This window comes from Talpa occidentalis, unplaced genomic scaffold (genome assembly GCF_014898055.3).
Source record: "Talpa occidentalis isolate TD23 unplaced genomic scaffold, MPIMG_talOcc4v2.1 talOcc4.3, whole genome shotgun sequence".
Taxonomy (NCBI): domain Eukaryota; kingdom Metazoa; phylum Chordata; class Mammalia; order Eulipotyphla; family Talpidae; genus Talpa; species Talpa occidentalis.
In genome coordinates this window covers 104,380,089-104,397,553 of record NW_023603184.1, presented here as the reverse complement: position 1 = coordinate 104,397,553, position 17,465 = coordinate 104,380,089, and the positions used below count along the sequence as shown (strand labels likewise).

The 17,465-nt window shown below is 36.6% G+C and overlaps 1 protein-coding gene across 1 annotated transcript in view; it reads left to right on the top strand.

Moving 5' to 3' along the window:
- CIR1 (corepressor interacting with RBPJ, CIR1) overlaps positions 1-17,465 on the top strand; it is a 30,744-nt gene that overhangs the window by 2,636 nt on the left and 10,643 nt on the right. Inside the window, exons 2-7 of the mRNA XM_037523566.2 lie at positions 1,168-1,262; positions 4,188-4,261; positions 4,807-4,817; positions 4,905-4,969; positions 5,330-5,378; positions 7,424-7,541. Of these exons, the coding sequence (XP_037379463.1) occupies positions 1,168-1,262; positions 4,188-4,261; positions 4,807-4,817; positions 4,905-4,969; positions 5,330-5,378; positions 7,424-7,541 (412 nt within the window). The remainder of the gene's footprint in view (positions 1-1,167; positions 1,263-4,187; positions 4,262-4,806; positions 4,818-4,904; positions 4,970-5,329; positions 5,379-7,423; positions 7,542-17,465) is intronic.

The following is a 17,465-nucleotide window of genomic DNA, read 5'->3' as shown; positions in this document are numbered from 1 at the left end:
TCAGAAACTAATACTGAAAAACATTTCTGGTATGTTCTGTCTCTAAAGCGTTCTCCTTTCATGTCAGCTTTTGCCTTTATCTCCATAATGATTTTTCTTGTCACTGTCTCAAATTGTGTCCTTATAGAACCTTCCTGTCTCAGTGTTACTAAAATACTAGTAACTACCCCTGTTTTGCTCCAAAAATTGAATAATGGCAGTCTTGTCCCACATCCTTCTCCCACACTTGTCTCCCTCTACCCACAGTTAGTAATTATAATTTTTAAGTATTTGTCCTCGAATTTACCTTCTTAAAACTTAGCACATTTGGAGAGAAAGTTTTGACTTGTGGTTTTATGTTGAATGGTTGCCAAACACTTTGTCCTTTTTTTTTAAGATGTGAATAAAGGCTTTGATACCTTTTAAGCCTGGATATAACATAATTAATATCTTTGCATAAGTTATGTGGACTTTTTATTCATATAGGGTTAGAATTTTGAGACTTTACATACAGACACATTATGCCTGTGGTGTTGGTGTCCCTGAGCAAGTCCAGGACATCTGATGCACCTCTACCCTATCTCTGCTTCCTCTCATGTCTTTTTCCCTTTTTTCTACATCTGCCTTTCATTTTCTTTTTTTTTCTCCCCCTTGTCCTTCATTTTCTCTTCTCTTGGGGTGTCATTTTTTAACTCTTGAGCATTTTTTAACTCTTCTGGTTGTGTCCTATGCTAAAAAACTTTCTATACTACACATATTATGTGTAGAGAGATGGTGGTTCTCTGAGGTCGCCCAGAGAGTGACTAAAGAAAGTTGCTGTACCACAGATGCTCACGGTGGTTCTCAACCTTGATTTTTTTTTGCCTGAAAGCTTAGCATGTTTTTTTGATACTAGAATCCAAATAGGGCAGTTTGATATCAGTCATAACTCTAGAATTGGTATTTCCACTAATAAACACTTTCAGCATATGTGTCTAATAGTTAAGCAATTTGAATGGTTGCATTTAGGATTTGTAGCAAGGCACAAATCAGATTTTTCAGCTATTATTTTTGTGGTGTCATGGTGATCAAAATTGAGTATGTTTAAACTGTGTACAGTATCATCTTATATTTTATCATGAAAGAAAAACAAATTTCCTATTTAATTTAAATCCAACTATTTAAAATTTTTTTCCATTACTAATTCAGGTATGGATGGCAGAACAGAAAATATCATATGATAAGAAAAAACAAGAAGAATTAATGCAACAGTATCTTAAAGAACAGGAATCATATGATAATAGGTAAGAAAGTCTATGCTGGTGCTTTAGAATAACCAGCTGCATTAGAATGATCCCTAACTGAATTAAATAAGCATTTTCCCCCCCCTTACATCGATCTTTGTTAATTTTTGGATGGTATTTGATTTCTCCCCTCTAATGTAGTCTGTATGATTCTTCCACCACAGTAGCACCTATGATCCATCACAATCCCTTGTGTTCTTCATTACCTGCTTTGATCCCTCTTCCTCCCCTGCTGTTTACCTCAGATCTAAGGTCAGCTTACAAGTTTCGTCTTTTTCCTGACCCTTTGCTTGGTTTGTCTGTATTCCACAAAGAAGTGAAACCATTTGCTATTTATCGTTCTTCTTCTGATTTTACTTAGCATAATCCTTTCAAGTGCCATCCATGTTGCTGCAAATGGCATGAGATAAACTCATGCCATTTATACAAGCTCTGGGTATAGTGAGAAGCACGGGAGGTAAGAGAATTCACCAGAGCCAGAGCGGGAGCAGAACAGGCAGACGGACGAAGTACACTGCTGAGGGGAGCAGCGGGCGCAGCAGGAGAGATCTGCACGCCATGTGGGACCCTCACTGGCAGCCATGGATCAAACCGGGGCTGTAGAGGCTGTGGGCAGCTTCACAGCCCATCGCTCAACTGCTGTGCCACCAGGGAGGCCTGAGTTTATCTTTTTTTGATCACTGAGCTTTGTTTTAATTGGATGCCCCAATGATAAAATTTTCTTCACCCATGAACTATTCTTACTCATTTTACCTGTAGATGACCACTTTTTCCAACCTTACTTGTAATTGATGTGACTCCATATATAGTTTGTGAGCAAATTCAGCGAAGCTTAGAAGAACAGTAAAAATCTACATTTGAACTGCTGAGACTTCTTACATACTTTTTTAATATTCACTCAATAGAATGTCAAAAAAAACCTATGTATACTACCATTAGAGTTCAAGACTCGCCTATATTGATCATTCATTTGTTAATGAACACGGGCTGCTTCTACCTTCTGGCTATTAGTGAATAATGCTGCTATAAAAACTGGCTTAGAAATACCTACATCAGGATATCTCTGGTGGCTCAAGGGGTTAAGTCAGCACTATGAAGCTCTCCGCAGCCACTACGGCATAAGTTTGATCCCCGGCCAGAGAGCTAACCCACATGATGCAGCAGGCCTCTCCTGTCTCGATGCTCCCCTCAGCAGTGTATTTCAGTCAGTCTGCCTGTTCTGCTCCCCACTCTGTCTCTGGTGATTCCTCTCACCCTCCCTCACCCCTACACACACTCCTGGCCTATACCCCGGCTCTTATATACATAAATAAATATATATATATATATATTTTAAAGAAATACCTATTCAAGACCTTGCCTTCAGTTCCTTTGAACATACATGTAGGAATAGAATTGTTGAATCATATGGTTATTCTATGTTTAGCTTTTGTAAACCACCAAGCTGTTTTCCCTAGTTCCTGTATCATTTTACATTCCTACCAATAATGTGCCAGACTTGCATTTTCTCCACGTTTTCACTAATGTTTGTTATTTTCCTTTTTCTTTTTTAGAATTATCCTAATGAATGTAAACTGGCATCTCATGGTTTTGATTTATATTTCCCTAAAATAGTGATAGTGAGCTTTTTATGTGCTTGATTTTAATGTTGTAAGTGGTATTAACATAATATAAATTATATTTTGCATGGTTGTTTAAAGTGTATGATGTACATTTTGAATGTATTTACAGAGTTTTGGAGCCATCATCATAGTCTAATTTGAGAACATTTTCATCATCAAAAAAGAAATACTGTACCCATGAGCAACCACTTCCCATTTCCCCCTTCTGCTTCTCAACCCTGTGTGACTACTAACTTACTTTATGTCTATAGATTTGCCTCTTCTGGACATGCAATATAAATGGGATCAAACAACATGTGGTCTTTTGTAACAGGCTTCTTTCATTTAATATAATGTTTTTGAAGTTTGTCCATGTTGTACCATATATCAGTTATTCATTCCTTTTTATTGCTGAATAACATTCCATTGTATAGCTATAGATACCTTCATCTTTTTGCTCTTTCCTTTATTCCCCCAGTTCTTTATTAACTCTAATGGAAATAAGAGGAGAGGAATTATGATCATGTAGTATATCCTTTGTTATAACTTTTCCAAATATAACAGGAAATTCTATTCATTCCATAGCCTTCTTCTTTATAATCAGTAGTTTACTTTGATCTTATTAATTAAAACTCTAACTCAACCAGTCATTCAATTTGTTGCAGAACTTTTTTCTAAAAGGCGCGGCATATATCTCTTAAGCCTCAAACAGGGAACTTCCATTGTTAGAACAAGAGTTTTTGAGGTGCAGCAGACATTGATTCCATATAGTAATCAATCTCTTATAGAGTACCTTTAAACTCTTCTCTCTTCATTAGCTTCATTGAAGAATTTGATTCTCTCATTGACTTTGACTTTTACCAGCTTTAATTGGGTTTGACTTCCTAAAGTCAGAAAGAGACTCGTTTTTCCAAAACTGTTTGATCCTTCACAATTAAGAAAAAATGTTGGCACTAGTTAACTTAATTCCAAATTTGTGCAGGCATATAATATTTCAAAGCTTCACTATTTCCATTGCATTTCAAAGTTTAAGAAAAGCATGTGAGAATGACCATAGATGGCATTTCCTCTTTTTTCTGTTGGGAAGGCCTGGATCTCTCCTCAGGTAATGAGAAAGTCTCAGAACTTACAACCAGTACTGAAAAGGCAGCATTGTTTTAAATTTCCATTCATATAGTTCAGATATCAGTAAAGCTTGAGAATTTTATCTCCTCCAAAAATGTTTTAGCTCAATTCTCTCTAGGTTTTTTTGGGAGGGAGAGTTATTCTGCAGATTTTTTTCCTCCTACATAAAATTGTTGACTTTATGTCTTATTTCATTTAGATTGCTTATGGGAGATGAACGTGTAAAGAATGGCCTTAATTTCATGTATGAGGCCCCACCAGGAGCTAAAAAAGGTACTTGCCTCATTTTTTAAGAAATCTTTGATATGTTTACAACTAAATATTAAGAACTATTGTGACAGACTTTTCTTTTAAGTTGCTCTTCATTGTTTAAAATTACTGTTCTGTTAAGGTAATGAGAAGTTCTGTAATCAATATAGTAAAATAACTACTGAAAATTATTTAATAATGTTTCATGGCTTGTCCTTTGGGAGGAAAAAATATCTCAGTATCAACAGAAGTATATTTATCCTTTTGTAATATGTTTTTGTCTTTCTTACTAAAATTATTTATGAATAGAAAATATATTTACTCTCTGAAAAATGTAAACGTCTAAAAATTGACATGCTTACTAAATACTATTTCATATTCAGTATTATATTCTTCTTTAAGTGCTTTGAATTTTATATTATGAAAAGTCAAACGAATAAATTCTTACAAGTTACAGTTAAATATAATATATAGCATATTATATTTGTAAGTATATCATAGAAAACTTTTATGTTAAAGTTTTTAACTTAGCGTACCTTTTTTCCCCATGTTTTTGATATACAATCAAGAAAACAAAGAGGTAAAGTATTATTTTCTGTTTGAATTTATTTGCAATAGATTTTAATTCTATCAAAAAACTGAAAGACTTTTAAATGAATGTCTTTAGAAAGAAGAAACAGAAGGTGAAACAGAATATAAATTTGAATGGCAGAAAGGAGCCCCACGAGAAAAGTAAGAACCAGTTTTCTTATAAGATAAAATACATATCATTAAATTTATCTTACATCTTTTTTCATTCACTAGAGAAGGCAGCTAATATGAAGAGATTTTGTGAATGATTTGTTTTATGTAATGAATTTGATTAATCATAGTCTCATATTTGGGGTTTTTTTTTTCCTCTTTTTAACCACAGATCATCAGATTGGATACTTAATAATGTGTTTGTAAATACTAAATAGACTTTATAGATCTAGATGTTTATTGACATTATACATTTCATAATGTACTTAAATAAATAAATCTATTTTTCAGATTAACTGTTGTTAATTTTTTTAATTATTCTTGTATTTATACATTTTCTCTACCTCATAGATATGCCAAAGATGATATGAACATCAGAGATCAGCCCTTTGGTATTCAGGCAAGTGACACATATTTTACCTTTAAAGATAATATTTATTTAGTAAACATATCTTTATATTGTTGTCCAGAAGGTTTTTTTTTTTTTTTTTTTTTCCCCTTAGAGGCATGTTTTTATTTATTTATTTATTTGTTTGTTTGTTTTGTTTATACATGCACTGGGTACAGTCAGAAGCGCGGGAGGGTGAGAGAATTCACCAGAGCCAGAGCGGGGAGCAGAGCAGGCAGAAGGACCGAAGTATACTGCTGAGGGGAGCAGCGGGCGGCGGGAGAGGTCTGCGCGCCATGTGGGACCCTCCTTCGGTGGCCGGGGAGCAGCCGGGGATCGAACTGGCGCTGCAGAGGCCGCGGGCAGCTTCGCAACCCAGCGCTCAACCGCTGCGCCACCGGGGAGGCCCCAGAAGGTTTTTTATACTTAAAAAAGGCTCATGGCTTCTATTTGTATCAGACAGTAGAAGAACTAAGGGAGGAAACAGGTGACTTTTTAAAGCTAGGAATCAAAGTTTTTTAGGGTGGGTTTTAATGATAATGGTCTCTGCAGTTTTCAAGGAATTTGGGAAATTAGGTCAATGTGAAGAAAAAATATAAAACTAGTTGCTGAGAACTGGGACAGACTGTCACAGCAGGGCCTGGTCTTTGTTATAAATGACATTTTTTTGGAAGACTGCTTTGCTTATTCATTTACATATTGTCTGTGCCTGCTTTCCTGCTACATAAACAGAATTGAGTGGTTCAACAAACGCATCTTAGCTACAAAGCATAAAATATCATCTGACCTTTTACAGGAAAATTTAAGAAATGGAAACATTAAAGGTTAACTTTTAAAAACTAGGGGTTGAACGCTGGGTTGCAAAGCTACCCACAGCCTCTGCAGCGCTGGTTCGATCCCCGGCTGCTCCCCGATGGTGCGCAGACCTCTCCTGCCGCCTGCTGCTCCCCTCAGCAGTGTGCTTCAGTCCTTCTGCCTGCTCTGCTCCCCGCTCTGGCACTGGTGAATTCTCTCACCCTCCCGCACTTCTGACTGTACCCAGTGCTTGTATAAACAAACAAACAAACAAATAAATAAATAAATAAATCTTTAAAAAATAATAAAATAAAAAATAAAAACTAGGGAGTTTAAGATTAAACCTTGAGGGGCCTCCCCTGGTGGCACAGCGGTTGAGCTCTGGGCTGCGAAGCTGCCCGCAGCCTCTGCAGCACCTATTCGATCCCCGGCCACCAGCGAGGGTCCCACAGACCTCTGGCACACAGACCTCTCCTGCACCCCGCTGCTCTCCTCAGCAGTGTATTCCGTCACTCTGCCTGTTCTACTTCCCGCTCTGGCTCTGATGAATTCTCTCACCCTCCCACGCTTCTGACTATACCCATTGCTTGTATAAATGAATAAATAAATCTTTTTTAAAAAATTTAAAAAAAAGATTAAACCTTGACATACTTCTTTTTTGGTATTTTGCCATTTGTTTTTGGATGACATTGTTTTATTTGTTGCCACCAAAATAAGAAGAATCTAAAAGAAATAGGATCCAACTTAGTTTTTAGGCTAAATTTATAGTAAAAGATTTTCCTATATGTATTAAATTCCAAATATATAGTTATGAAATCTCTTTTCCCTAGAGAACTTTTAAAAACAGGAATAATTTAACTTCAACTCTTCCAAGGAGTAGGGAGTTAAACATTAGATTCTTAGTATTTTATTTTATTAATATTTTTTGATTCTTAGTATTTTTTTTTATGATTTATTTATTTATTTATACAAGCACCGGGTACAGTCAGAAGCGTGGGAGGGTGAGAGAATTCACCAGAGCCAGAGCGGGGAGCAGAGCAGGCAGAAGGACCGAAGTACACTGCTGAGGGGAGCAGCGGGCGGCAGGAGAGTTCTGCGAGCCATGTGGGACCCTCCTCCAGTGGCTGGGGAGCAGCCGGGGATTGAACCAGCGCTGCAGAGGCAGCGGGCAGCTTCGCAACCCAGCACTCAACCGCTGCGCCACCTGGGAGGCCCTGATTCTTAGTATTTTCATAACCAAAATATTGTTCACTGTTTCTCAGGTTCGAAATGTGAGATGCATTAAATGTCACAAATGGGGTCATGTTAACACAGATCGAGAATGTCCTTTGTTTGGTCTTTCTGGAATCAATGCAAGTTCAGTTCCCACTGATGGCTCAGGTAAGAACTAGACATAAGGTGTTTTAAAATTTATAGTAAGGACAAAGATAAAATAACGTGTCTTTAATTTCTATAGTTATTGTTTTGGGTTGGTTTAATTTGGATTTTTTGGACTAAGTCATGTTCTCAAAAATATGATCAAGAGTGAACTCTGATCACATGTTTAGAATTTAGTGTAGTAGAGTAAAATTCTGTTTACAAGCTCAGGGCTTGGACTCAAATTTAAAGGTAAAAGGTAAAAAACAAAAAATGGTTATTCTCATACTCATATCCTCCTGAGTTATAAAAGTAGACTGGACTAAAAGCCTCAGTGCAATTGCTTCTTTTCATAGCAATTGAAATTGCTATGAAATTGCTATGGGATCAGTTATATCTGAAAAATATATTCTGTTTTCTGTAAGGGTTTGTATCCTTCTCATCTTTTCCTTCATTCCAGCCTTGTGGTGCCATGATAATTGCATGCTTCCTGTATTGGGTAGGGACATCAGTGGTGATCGTTATGTTTGTTCCTCAGCTCTGCCTCTGAGAGAATGAGTAGGACAGACTCGAGACTTAGTTCTTTATTTAGTAATCAATAGACCTGCTTTATCTTGAGTTAGAAAGTCTGATAACAACCAAAAGAACTTGTGCTATTTATTAAGTTAACCTGTTTTTAAGACTATGAAGTGAATTTGATATAAAGAAGCTGGGTTTTGGCTCTTATACAGCCCTCCATTTATTTTCATTAACCATGCAATAATACAGTCATTCATTTTATACAATCAGAGTTTTGGACCCCCTTATGGTGGGGTATTACTGTAGTAGTGTTCATCAATTAAATGAACTTTTTCAAAATGAGTGAGTTAAAAAGGCTTGAGTTTTTCCCTCTTGTCACGTTTTAGTATATGTGTAACCAAACTTGAGAAGTCTGCAAATTAATGACTTTCTAGCTAAGTAAAAAAGAAACAGAGGACATAAATATAGGTGGTTTGCAAAAGAAGAAATTCAAGTAGCCGTTATACCTGCAAGGACATGATAACCAAAAGAAGTAAAAGCTAAAATAATTTGTTATCTTTTCATCTATCAAATTTGGTAAAGATTTAAAAGAACTGTATACCCAGTGTGGAGCAAGTGTGGTAAAATGAACCTTTCAGTCCACTCAGAGCAGCATTTCTGAAGTCATTTTGTAATATATATCAAAATCCTTTAAAATATGTATCCTTTTACCTAAAAATTCAACTTCCAGAAATTTTTAAGTGATAAAGTAGATACTCAGTAGTTTATACAAACAACTCTAACTGTCCATTGGTAAGGGGTTGGTAAAAATATAAAAAAAAAACCCTCATTTATTCAGCAGTCATTTATGGATCACTAACCTGTGCCATGCATTTTTCTAGGCTCTGGGATCACAGTATCAGAATAGGTCCTTCATTCCATTATACTGGGAAAACAAAATAATAAAAAATAGTAGGTATTTATAAGTTGTGTGATGAAAATTAAATTGGATGCTGGGATAAGAACTAAATGGGAAGTAATTTTAGAATAAGTGGTAAGAAATAGTGCTTATTGGAACTGATACTAAGCTGAGACCAAAATGGTAGAAAGGATGCAGCCATGCAAGATCTGGGAGAAGAGCATTTTGTATCTTAGGCAGGAAGAACAGCTTTCCACACAGAGAGAACCACAAATATGGTTGAAGATTTAACACAGTTGGAAAGAAAAGTTGACTTAACAGAAACAACAGAAGAAAAAGAAGCACAGATTTATCTTGGGTGACGTTGAATGAGTAGCACCAGAGTTGAATTTCTCTCCAAAGCAAAGGTTGGCTGTTGATGCTGCAGCTAGTTTCTCAAATGTTGTGAATGTAAGGGAACACTTAAGTATTTTGTTAAAGATATTGGTTTCCAAGCTCCTATTGTCGAATCAGAATCCTGAAGAGAGTCTGAGAATCGCACCTCTCAATGATCATGATTGGAAAATTTGGGAAAACAATTGTAGGCAAAAATGATGCCATAGAAGTATGTGTGGGGTGTGTGAATGTGTGAGTGTGTGTGTATGCGCACTTGGTATGTTGTGTTTGGGAAGGAAGGTAGTATAAAGGAAAAGGAAAGATGACAGTGCGCTGAGAGATTTTCAAAAGAGAAATGTTTATTTCAACCTAATTGCTAATGTCTATCCATTATAAACTAAATAATACTTTTTGTATGACAAAATAAATACTAAGTAAACTAAAGAATACCAATTGAATCTACATTTTTACTCTAATAATATAAAATTACATGCATATTGATTAGGACCAGAAGGAAAAATTAAAAGTTAATATGTTAATTTGAGGAAATTATGGGTAATTTCTTTAACTTTTATATTAAAATGTGTGATTAGGGCCTCCCTGGTGGCGCAGCGATTGAGCACTGGGTTGCGAGGCTGCCCGCTGCCTCTGCAGCGCCGGTTCGATCTCCAGCCACCGGGTGAGGGTCCCACATGGCGCGTAGACCTCTCCTGCCGCCTGCTGTCCCTCTCAGCAGTGTACTTCGGTCCTTCTGCCTGCTCTGCTCTCCGCTCTGACTCTGGTGAATTCTCTCACCCTCCCGCGCTTCTGACTGTACCCAGTGCTTGTAGAAGTAAATAAATAAATCTTAAAAAAAAAAAAAATGTGCAATTAAAATTGGGGGAGAAAACTTAAATTTTAGGTTTTCAAACATTAATTTTCACCTGATAACCTTCAAAAGATTTTCCTTTGTACTTCCATATTAAATTTATTTTCAGAATAATCAGTGCAGCTAATGAAAGTAAGGAGTTATTGTGATGTTTTATGTTTAAAGGTTATGTTCATGATGAGAAATAACTGGCAGACTGAATTCATTTTTGACTCAGGCTTTATGGAAGTAGACATTGGGGAAATTTCAATTTCCATTTTTTCCTTTCAAACTGACAAAATGTGTGTGAGAACAAAATGTGTGTGAGAACAAATTAATTTCTTAAATCCTATACCTTATTTATCTAAGAATATCTCAAAGCAGTGTACTCCAAGAAGATTATGATTTAAAAAAAAATAGATCAGTAACTTTCATCATCTATGCTGCCACATAAATTGATGAAATTTACTGGTCTTTTTATGATACACTATCAAGATTGAGAACCACCACCTTCAGTTGTATAAGAACAACTGAATTTTGGGGAGACATGTAGACAGATATTTTCAGAAAAAATGCTAAAAGAAGATAGACCAAAACATTAATAGTGGTTGTATCTGGGTAGTGGGATTACTTGAGATTTTTAGTTTCATCTTTTTGCCAATCTGTCTATGCAACAGTGAAGGTAAATTACATTTATAAATTTTTAAATAAGCCTTTTTTTAGAAAAATTAAAAATTATGCATTGAATTATTTTGAATTATATTGCTCAGTTAATGCCTTTAAAGTTTGACTTGAATTTAGCAGTACCACTTACCTAATATTAATAGAAACCCTTAAAGATTTCTCAAAAACAAAATCAGAATTCTACCATATCAAATAGAAAAGCAAAAATAATAGTGATGTTGTGTTCTGAATTTGAATGCAGTGAAAAATAAACTGGCCAATTTCCTAATCCACTTGCTGATTCAAGCTAAAAAAAAAAATCTTTTCATTTAAAAAAAAATCACCTATTGAATAATGTCTCACCAGTGAATAGAGATTATTTTTGCAATAAGGCAATTTCAGTGGATGTGGTTATCATGGGATAATCACACCCCTGGGGTACAGCCTTGTGCCTGTAATCTCCCAGGAGTGTAATTATTTCATGATAACCGTACCCCCTGGTGTTACATTATTTCTATTATGAAATTCTTAGTTTAGTATATAAAGTAACTTACTTTGATCACTGGAAACTGCAAGGTGCAGTTACAATGTTCCAGCTGTGAGGTTTACAGAGACCAGCTATAAGATTTACTTCTCCTTTACAAAGTTAAATTAGGCAATCAAAATGCTTCTTTGGGCTAAGCTGGTTTAAAATATCTTTTCTACTGATAAGATCATCTTAGCTATGTAAGTTTTCATCCACACTACTTTATATCCTCCTGAAACTTGCAAGCTTCAGTGATGACTGAATTTTTTATATAATGTTTATATTGTAGTATAACTAACTAGCCAGCCCACCTACATTTTATCTATTCTTTATTCTTATTATTGCCTCTCAGCTTGTTACTCATATTTTTAATATATATTGAAATCAAACATCTTTTTTTTTTTTTAATCCACAGTATTGGTTTTCAGCAAAGTGGGGGTTTTGGTTTTGGTATTTTGGCTTTCTTAATAGATATTATAGTTTTGTATATTATAGGTCTACTACTAAAATTTTTTGTGTGTGTTTTATCTTGCTAGACTTTATTTTTTATAGAAGTGTTAGGTTCACAACAAAATTAAAGGGAAGATAGAGATTTCCCTTATGCCCCCCCTTTTTTACAGATATATTTATTTATACATACTAGAACTGGGGTATAGGCCAGAGGTGTGGGGGGTGATTCACCAGAGACAGAGGATTCACCAGAGACAGAGTAGGGAACAGAACAGCCGGATTGACTGAAATACACTGCTGAGGGGAGCAGCGGCAAGACAGGAGAGGTCTGCTGTGCCCTATGTGGGTTAGCTCCAGTGACTGTGGATAGGTTCATAGTGCTGAGACTTAACCCCTTGTGCCACCAGGGAGGCCCACATATGTCCCTTTTCCCTATGCATGCATAACCCTCCCTCATTATCAAGAGAATTCAAACAGTATCCTCCAAAAAAATTTCATTACAATTGATGAACTTACATTAAGACATCATTATCACCCAAAGTCCATGGTTTTTCATAGGTCTCACTCTTGCTGTTGTATACATTTTGTGGGTTTAAACAACTATATAATGACATAAGTCTACAATTATAGTATAGTACAGAGTAGTCTTACTGTCCTGAAAATCTCTGTGCGCCATCTGTTTATTCCCCCATCCTGTCTAACCCCTTACAAGCACTCATCATTTTATTGTCTCCATAGTTTTCCCTTTTCAAGATCATATAGTTGGAATCTTATAGTGTGTAGCCTTTTAAGATTGACTTCTTTAATAATATGTATTTAAGGTTCTTCTATATCTCTTCATGGCTTAATAGCTCATTTCTTTCTAGTGTTGAATAATATTCCATTGTTTCGATGTACCATGGTTTACTGATATGCATTCAGCTACTGAAGGACATCTTGATTGCTATCAAATTTTGTTAATCATGAATGAAGCTGCTCTAAACATCCATTTGCAGCTGTTTGTGTGGACATAAGTTTCTACTCCTTTGGGTAAATTCCAAGAAGGATGGCTGCTAGGCCATGTGGTAAGAGTATGTTTAGTTTTATAAGAAAATGCCAAACTGTCTTTAAAAGTAACTGTTTCATTTTGCATTCCAACCTGCAGTGAAATAAGAGAGTTCCTGTTGCTCCACATCCTCACCAGCATTTGGTGCTGTCAGTGTACTGACACCTGAATCTGATTCTGATGCTTATTTTTTTCCCCTCCAGACTGTGGTTTTTGTCTGTTAGTATACTTGTTATTCATTGATTGAAGGCCAGACATATCATGTAAATGGAACCTAGTAATGAGAGTCTTAGTGTGAATGCTATGCTTATCTGACTAGGAATTAGGTTATGTTTACTGTTTGCTGTAGTTGTATGTCAGAGGCTAAAATTTCCTCTAGTATGGTTTTGCAATAGTATTATATCTTTTAAAAATGTCCATGGTTGGGCCTACCTTGGTGGCGCAGGTGGTTGAGCGCTGTGCTGTGAAGCTGTCCACAGCCTCTGCAGCTCTGGTTCGTTCCCGGCTGGCCGGCGAGGGTCCCACATGGCGCTGCAGACCTCTCCTGTTGCACCCTCTGCTCCCCTCAACAGTGTATTTTGTCATTCTGCCTGTTCTGTTCCCCGCTCTGTCTCTGATGAATCCTCTCACCATCCTGTGCATCTGGCCTGTACCCCAGTTCTTGTATAAACAAATAAATAAAATCTTTAACAAAAAAAAAGTCCATGGTTAACCTTAGCTAAATGTTACAGAGATCTGAAGTGAACACGTTACATGAAAAAATGGTAGGGGTGCCACCAACCCTAGATTTGTTTTTTAAAAAAAGAATAAAGAGGAAAGGAAACACAATAGTCAGTGGCGGTCAATATGGGTGAATTGGTGGTGGTGCACTATGGTGGTAGTACCTGATAGGAGTATCCCATATCACCTCAGTTAAAAATAAACAAATATATTTTTTTAAATCTGCAAAGCAATGAAACAAAGTATGCTTGTATTTAAAGTTACTTCTTTTTAAAAAAATTAGTTTTAATTTTTTAACTACTTGGAACTATGATAATATGGCAAATTTCACGTTATCTTATTTTTTAAATGATTATTTTATTTATACATACAAGAACTGTGGTATAGGCCAGAGGTGGGGTGGGGCTGAGGCATGAGAGGATTCACCAGAGACAGAGTGGGGAATGGAAAAGGTAAATCTACTGAAATACACCGCTGAGGGAAGCAGTGGGCAAAACAGAAGAGGTCTGCTGTGCTGTGTGGGTTAGCTCCCTGGCTGGGGATCAAACTCATGCCACAGTAGCTGGCAATAGCTTGTTAGCACTGAGATTTTAACTCCTGCACCACCAGGCAGGCCCCAAATTTCACATTTTAAATAAAAGTAAACTTCAAATTAAAAGTGGTGTCACTGACTATACTAGACATATACAAAATTTCCTTGTAGCACTTAAGTCTGAGGCCCAGTCACACCACAGATGACTAAAATAAATGCTTAATGACGTAAGCACATCTATCAGTTCTTTTACATTAGTTTTTACTGTTTAAAACAATATGAAGTAGTTTAAACCAAGGTAATCATTATTATTTTATACTTATTACAAAGATTTGTTTACATATCAGTGCTCTTTTCCTTGCTTAATTTCCCCTAACTCTTGATTTTTCATGAAGAATGTTACACTAGGGGTCTCTCCGGTGGCGCAGCGGTTAAGTGCTGGGTTGCGAAGCTGCCTGCAGCCTCTGCAGCGCCAGTTCCAACCCCGGCCACACCACATGGTGCGCAGACCTCCTCTGCCGCCCGCTGCTCCCCTCAGCAGTGAATTTCGTCAGTCTGTCTGTTCTGCTCCCCGCTCTGACTCTGGTGAATTCTCTCACTCTCCTGCGCTTCTAACTGTACCCAGTGCTTGTATAAATAAATCTTTAAAAAAAAAAAAAAAAAAAAAAAGAATGTTGCACTAAGCTGTAGCACTGAGAATTATTTTGCAGTAGTACGCCCACATGTAGCTCCTCTATCTCCTTACCAATCAGAGGAGTCACCAGAGACAGAGTGGGAAGCAGTAATCTTCAGTAGATTCAGGTAGATCTACTGAAATGCACTGCTAAGGGGAGCAGCAGACAAGAGAGAAGTCTGCTGCACCATATGTGGGTTAGCTCCCTGGCTGGGGATCAAACTCAGGCTGTAGAGGTGACAGCGCTGAGACTTGACTCCTAGGGCACCAGGTGGGCACTCTTTACCAACCTTACATGTTGAAGGAATTTTTGTCACTTGGGAATATGTTTGGGAAATTTAACAAAATAATTGCCTGATCATAAGCTTTGCTAGAAAGACACCTAGGATTATGCTTTAGGGACTTCCTATAGAAAGAAAGATGAAAAACTTAGTTGCTCTCTGCAAATGCCCCATATCTATTAGGGAATTTCCTTAGGCAACTCATTAAAGAAGTTGAATCCTACCAGAATATATAGCTACTAAAATCTTACATAGCTACTACAACTGATGTTAGACACACTTTTAATCCTCAAACATAATTCTATTGAAAAAGTATTTATGCTACCAGACTCTCATTAAAGCTGAACTCAAATAGTTATTAAATCTATTAAATAAATAAGGGGCTCACCTCAAAATAAGGGGAATAAGGGAATTAAAGTTAGGCACCATTTCTCTCCTTTATGTGTAGTAAATCAGTCAGGAACATACATACACACATGTACATATACATTTAAATGGAAACTGATTAGCTGAAAAGGAATAATGACAAACTAAAGCAATTATTCAGTAAAATTTGTGAAGTGATTACTAATGACTAAATCATTTCAAACTGTAAGCACTATTGTAAGACAGTGATTAAATTTGTTAGAATGGCTGTGCCTTGAAGTTGACATTAACAAATTAATTAAAATTGACTATTCTGTCAGAAAATGACTGCTTAGTTAAAGTCATGTGTGGGGCTAGTGATATCTAGACTGGCCATAATCTCAAAGGAGTATTATGATTTCATATCATAGTCATAACTCTCTTTTATATGACTCTTCCCATTAACATCAAGGTCTGCCAGTTTCAAGTAAAGAAAATTAGCAAGTGATTACCTTAGGAAAAGAAGAATGAATGAAATTTACCTCACCAAGTAAATACTCATTCTTCTACCCAAGTCAAACATAATGAAGTTAATATGACCCTTTGTGCTCCACTCACTTAGAATGCCTTTTTTTTTTTAACCTTTCCTAAACCCTGTGAAGGTTTGAAAATCAAACTCAGTTTCTGGTTTGTTCCTGGAAAGTATAACCTTTTCTGAAATAGGGACTGTTTCTTGTTTGTCTTTGTATCCTCAATGCCTTGCACAATGTACATGCTTAGTAAATAATAGCTTAGTGAGTGGCTAAACAGAAAAGCTTGGCCGACTACCCTAAACATCACTGTTTATCATCTGCTCTGAATATATATATATATATACGTTTTACAGATTTACAGATTTAATTATTTATACAAGAATTGGGGCACAGGCCAGAGGCGTGGGAGGTTGAGAGGACCCACCAGAGACAGAGCAGGGAACAGAACAGGCAGATGGACCGAAAACACTGCTGAAGGGAGAAGCAGGCGAGAACAGGAGAGGTCCACCACGCCATGTGGGTATCTCCCTGACCCGGCTGGGAATCGAACCTGTGCTGCAGAGACTGCGGCCAGCCCCACAGCACTGCACTCAACTCACTGCACCACCGGGGAGGTCCTGCTGTGAATATATTTTATAACACAAATTTACAATATATATTTTGCTGTTCTTTCACATGAACTTATTTTCCCCAAAATAAGACTGGCCATTTACTTACTTTTTAAGTAAACACACTGGTCTTAAGTGTAGAATTTGAGTTTGACAAATGTGGGTACCCTTGTACCTGTGCCTGACAAGACAGAGCATTACGCATTGCTATCCCCCTAGACAATACCCTGTCCTCTTTCCAGTCAACCTCCTCTGCCACTACCACTATTCTAATTTGCAGTCCCATATATTAGTTTTATCTGTTCTTGAATTTCATATAAATGGAATTATAAAAATGAATTATTCTCTGTTCAATTTCTTTGACTCAACATATTTTTGAAGTTCATGGATGGATTCATAACCTGTCATGAGTATTCATATTCTCATATTTATTTAAAATATACTAACTTCTGGGGCATCCTTGGTTGCCAAGGGGTTAAGTCTCAGCACTATCACTGCTATTGCCTGAGGTCAATCCCCAGCCAGGGAGCTAACCCACATGCTGTGCAGTAGACTTCTCCTGTCTCGCCTGCTGCTCCCCTTAGCAGTGTATTTCAGTGGATACACCTGTTCCACTCCCCACTCTGTCTCTGGTGAATCCTCTCACACACACCCCCCTGTATGTCTAGCCTGTACCCCAGGTCATCTATGCAAAATAAATAAACATATGAACTTCTAATAGTTCATTTTTATCATACCATAAGTGATTTTTCTTTGTCTGCTAGGACTGTGAATTTACTTTATTATTGTATTGGCACATAGATTTTTTTTTTTAAAGATTTATTTTAAAGATTTATTTTTTAAAGATTATTTATTTATTTATTCATTTATTTTTTTTAATTAATAAATTTTATTTTTATATTCCCCATACAATTGCAATCCCCCCATTCTGAC